Source organism: Glycine soja, chromosome 19 (assembly GCF_004193775.1).
Source record: "Glycine soja cultivar W05 chromosome 19, ASM419377v2, whole genome shotgun sequence".
NCBI classification, from domain to species: domain Eukaryota; kingdom Viridiplantae; phylum Streptophyta; class Magnoliopsida; order Fabales; family Fabaceae; genus Glycine; species Glycine soja.
This window is the reverse complement of record NC_041020.1, coordinates 28,680,063-28,684,984: the sequence shown is the minus strand read 5'-3', so window position 1 is coordinate 28,684,984 and position 4,922 is coordinate 28,680,063. Positions and strand designations below refer to the sequence as shown.

The window sequence follows — 4,922 nt, the reverse complement described above, 5'->3', positions numbered from 1 at the left end:
TTTAGTTCCTGCTGCTAAAGCTAATTTTTCTACTTACAGTATATTGCTCTTTTATGATTTTGACCATGAAGGTCAAAAGTTTATATTTATATGAAGATGTTCGCTTGCTTATTCAGTCTTTGGGATGTATATTTAATTTGTTTGTTCATTTATGGTGTTATACGATATCTTGTATTATTGTCGATTCTAATGATGGATGTATGAGTAGAGTTTATGAAATGTTCTCTTCCACAAGTGCAAAAAGTTATAAAAGTGATTTGAAAAGTGAACAACTCGTGTTGTAATAATTCAAAAAAGTTTGAATTTCTTCTGCAAATTTAGATATATGCATGGAAAGAACAAATTTATTAAATAAAAGATTATTTAAAGAATGGTGTTTATTGTATGAGTTTATGTTAGCTATAATTTAGGGCGTCACAGGTGACGTGATTCACCTCCTCCCATTATCATGTCTATCTATACAGAGCAACTATGATTATTGTTTCGTAATTTAATTTTTATTGTTGAATCTTTTGCTAAACTTAACATCTACCCAAATTTTGTGGAACTTAATATATGTTATAATTAAGTCCTAGTTTTTAAATTTATTTCATTTTTAAAAATTAGTTAATTATTTTATCAATTTTTTAATTTAATTTACTTAAATTTTATATATTTAATCCATTTACTTAAATTTTACTTAAATTCTCCAAAATCATTATTAAGGTTATTAGTATGAATTTATTACTAATTTTCAAATTTATTCATAAGTATTTTATTTTTTATTAATTTATAACTAATTATTAAGTTTATGTACTATTTACTAACTATTACATTTAAATCATTAATTTATTACTAATTATAAAATTTATTATTATTTAGTATATTTAATTTATTGATTGATTACTAATAAATTAATCTGATGTTTAATCGCAAATCACGTATAATCCTGTGCACGCTAGCTGCACCCACCAGCGTAGCAAACATTTATTGAATAACCGCATTTAACTGCTTCAACAACAACGTTTCCCCACTTTCCTCGCTTTTTTTTTTTTTTTTTTATAATTTTATGCATTTTGTGCATGTCTTTTCTCTTCTTCCTTCAGCGTCTTCTCGATCTTCTGTGCCACCCTTCGCACTTCTCTCTTGTTTTCCAGCCCTTTGCATTTATCCAAATTAAACAGCGTCAAGATGTTTAAAGTCACCGTTGTTGGTAGCGGCAATTGGGGCAGTGTTGCGGCAAAGCTTATTGCCTCGAACACCATCAGGCTTGCCTCCTTCCATGGTATTTTTTTTTTTTAACTTAACCATCCTTTTGTGTTTGATTAAAAGAGAAATGATAGCAATCCTCTGATACTATTTTTAATACTCTTTACAATTGCCTGAAAGTTGTTAGAAATCACTAATTTAATTTTTGAAGATTTTACTTCTCATTTAATAATTTTTTCTCGTGATTTAGATGTAGGACACAATAATTTTCAGTCGATCATAGAAAGTATCATAAAGAGTGTTCCTGGCATTTCTCTCGATCAAAATGTTGTGTTTTCTTAAATTTATCTTTATTTAAATTTTATTCCCTTTTAATTAAAAAAAAAAACTTGTGCCACATTTGAATATTTTTCGGTACAATTTTCTAATCAAATTTTGAGTTTCATTTTGTAATCAGTGTTGATCTTTGATGTCAATCTTCCAATTTTGAGTACATCACTAAAAGTACTTGAAATACTACATACACTTAAATTTTGTCTACTTATAAATTATACGATCATTTGTACTGTGTGTAGTTGCTGTTGAGAGATTGAAAACTCAATTCATTATTTTTGTTGCTCTAGTTGAATATCAAAAACTAAAATTGAATAAAATTTAAAGAGAGTATAAGGCTAAAATATGTCATATTTTCATACTTAAGGCTACTTTTTTTCCCACGTAAGTGTTCTTCTAGTCTATTGTTTTGACCATGCATGCGACGTGCACAGCAATATTAATGGTGAACGAGTGTTCTTCACTAATTATGTGTTTTTTTGGTTGTGTGCACTTAATTTTTCAATTTGATGTCCCAAGTTGTGCTGCTAGAGAGATGAATGATAACATGCAAGTGTGAATTGCCCTTGCCAAAGGAATCATATCTCCTTCAACCCCCTCCTCCATCACCAGCAAAAAAATAAAATTTCCATTTGAATGTTACTTTTCCCATTTTAATTAATGAATTCTCGGATGTAATCAGATGAAGTGAGAATGTGGGTATTCGAGGAAAAATTACCAAGTGGGGAGAAGCTCACAGATGTTATCAACAAAACCAATGTAAGGGCTAGGCTAGCCATGCATTTCATTCTCATTGTGTATGCAATATTTTTTCAATCAATATTAAGTAATTTACTGGTTGTTATTGGCAGGAAAATGTCAAGTATCTCCCTGGAATCAAGCTTGGTAAAAACGTAGTTGCTGATCCAGAGCTTGAAAATGCAGGCATTAATTAAATTGCTCACTTTTTCTTTTTTTTTCAAATTCTGTTTTACGTGTTCTACTTTATGATTTGGAAAAATAAAATAAAAACCACAACCTTGTACCAAAAGTTGGGACTTTGAATAGAGAAAAGGGAACTAAACTCCACAAGTATATTACAGTTGTTCAATTTTACTTTTAAGGTTGTCTTGTTATTAACTTGTCTTCTGTTCTGAATGGTTGATTATGCAGTTAAGGATGCCAACATGCTAGTATTTGTAACTCCGCATCAATTCATGGAAGGAATATGCAAGAGGCTTGCAGGGAAAATAAGGTCAGATACAGAGGGAATTTCTCTTATCAAAGGGATGGAGGTCAAGAAGGAAGGCCCAACCATGATCTCTACTCTCATTACCAAACAACTAGGAATCAATTGTTCTGTTTTAATGGGGGCCAACATAGCAAATGAGGTAGCTAAATGATATTATACGCCTTTTTAGTGTAAATACTTAGGCCAAATTATAATTAATATTGTTTTCTGCTTTGATGTTTGCTGTTTGAACAGATAGCATTGGAGAAATTTAGTGAAGCAACAGTTGGATATAATCAAAACAAATTAGCAGCAGAGAGATGGGTTGAGTTGTTCAATACTCCTTATTTCAATGTGACAGCCGTGAGTATTCTTTCTTGATGAGCAACAAACTGGTGAAAAAACTTGAACAAATATTTCTTAATGGGGAAAAAAGATGGCTAAATCCATAGGACGTTCCTTATTGTAATAAGTAAAATCAAGAAAGATTGTCATGGCAGAATCATTCAAGCATAATAGTTGTTTCTTTCTGTTTACTAATCTTGAGTAATTTTAAATTGGTATGTATTGAGATACGCTTGGTGTTTATCACTTTTGCATTGTGATTAATAGGTCGAAGATGTTGAAGGGGTCGAACTCTGTGGAACTCTGAAAAATGTAGTGGCCATAGCTGCAGGTTTGAAAAATTGTAGTACAATATCTGCAATTTGTTCTCCACTTTTTATAGTTTCTGTGAATGATCAAGAAATTGCTTGCAAATGTGATAGGTTTTGTTGATGGCTTGGAGATGGGAAATAATACAAAAGTAAGTTTAAAGGATTTGAAGCCTCAGAAAAGTTCTCAGCCCCCCTTGTCTTTCGTTGTTGGTTTTCTTAATTTGTACATGTGTGTGTAGGCTGCAATCATGAGAATTGGCCTGAAAGAGATGAGGGCATTTTCAAAGATGTGGTTTCCATCTGTTAAGGACAACACCTTTTTTGAGAGCTGTGGTGTAGCTGACCTTATCACAACATGCAGTAAGGACACTGATTAATTGACTTCACCTTATTTTTCATTGGTCATATATCCTGGTTTCATTTAAAACCATATTATTTGTGGCAGTGGGTGGGAGAAATAGGAAAGTTGCCGATGCTTATGCCAGAAATGGAGGGAAGAGGTCTGTTTTTTCTCTTTTGGTCCACAATGCTTGGATGAGTAAAGGAAAATATAGTTAATATAGTTATATCCCATTTATGTGCTTCTTTTATGCAGGCCTTTTGATGAGCTTGAAGCAGAGATGCTTCAAGGACAGAAATTGCAGGTACATAGATGACACTTACAATACCAAACTACTTGATACTAGACACACATTTTGAATGAATATAAATATCTAAACGATTTTGATAAAAATGAAAAGTAGAAAAGTATAGTTTTATAACAAAATTCAGCTTCAAAAATTAAACAATCAAACTGAGAGTAAATTTCTATATTCGTTGAAAGCTCTTCCTACAACAAATTAAAACAAAGAGCATCATATCATAATGATTCATGCACTAGACATTCATTAGTGTTACTTATTCCTGTGTCCCTGTGTATCCATTTTTCTTCCATTAAGGGTGTCTTAACTGCACAAGAGGTTCATGAGGTTCTAAGTCATCGTGGGTGGCTACACATGTTTCCTCTCTTCTCAGCTGTGCATGCAATCAGCACAGGTCGCCTTCCACCATCAGCCATAGTTAAAATCAGCGACCTAAAGCCCAGGTATACTCTTTGTTACAGGCTCAGGGAAGTGGTATTTCATGTTAAGAAATAAGTAGTAGTATAAATTCATTAACAGTTACATTACAGCTCTAATTTGTAGGCATGGACAATTACAAAGCATGCTTTAGATGCATTTACAAGGATAGAAGGTCAGCACATACTCAGAAGGTTCTCTTAGGAAGCTAACTCTTATTCAAAGTTCATGTCAATTGTTGTACCTTTTCCACTCCATGTAACACATGCAACAGGCTGAAGAAATACTTCAAACAAGAGATTTGAATCTATCTACTGATTGAAGTTTCCAATTTTGAGAATGTATTAAATGATCGGTTTGTTTTAATCCCCTATATGGAGCAATTGCTTCCAATATTAGTATACACATCTATTTATAATAGATAAAAGTTGAGCTTCTTATTATTATGCTATCATGTTAGTACATTTAATGATTTGG

At 32.0% G+C, this 4,922-nt stretch overlaps 1 protein-coding gene across 1 annotated transcript; it reads left to right on the top strand.

Moving 5' to 3' along the window:
• Nucleotides 1-1,096: 1,096 nt before the first annotated feature.
• Nucleotides 1,097-4,922, top strand: LOC114398310 (glycerol-3-phosphate dehydrogenase [NAD(+)]-like). The gene is made up of 12 exons (XM_028360497.1): nt 1,097-1,264; nt 2,204-2,280; nt 2,373-2,445; nt 2,674-2,891; nt 2,987-3,094; nt 3,344-3,407; nt 3,499-3,536; nt 3,627-3,747; nt 3,833-3,887; nt 3,983-4,031; nt 4,326-4,471; nt 4,559-4,922. The coding sequence occupies exons 1-12, from the start codon at nt 1,171-1,173 to the stop codon at nt 4,569-4,571; spliced, it is 1,056 nt and encodes a 351-aa protein (XP_028216298.1). The 5' UTR covers nt 1,097-1,170; the 3' UTR covers nt 4,572-4,922.

What these genes read in the sequence shown, in the direction of transcription:
- LOC114398310 (XM_028360497.1), top strand. Translation starts at nt 1,171, where the DNA reads ATGTTTAAAGTCACCGTTGTTGGTAGCGGCAATTGGGGCAGTGTTGCG. An exon ending in CAGGCTTGCCTCCTTCCATG is followed by an intron (nt 1,265 to 2,203) that starts GTATTTTTTTTT and finishes GGATGTAATCAG; the next exon opens with ATGAAGTGAGAATGTGGGTA. An exon ending in AGATGGGAAATAATACAAAA is followed by an intron (nt 3,537 to 3,626) that starts GTAAGTTTAAAG and finishes ATGTGTGTGTAG; the next exon opens with GCTGCAATCATGAGAATTGG.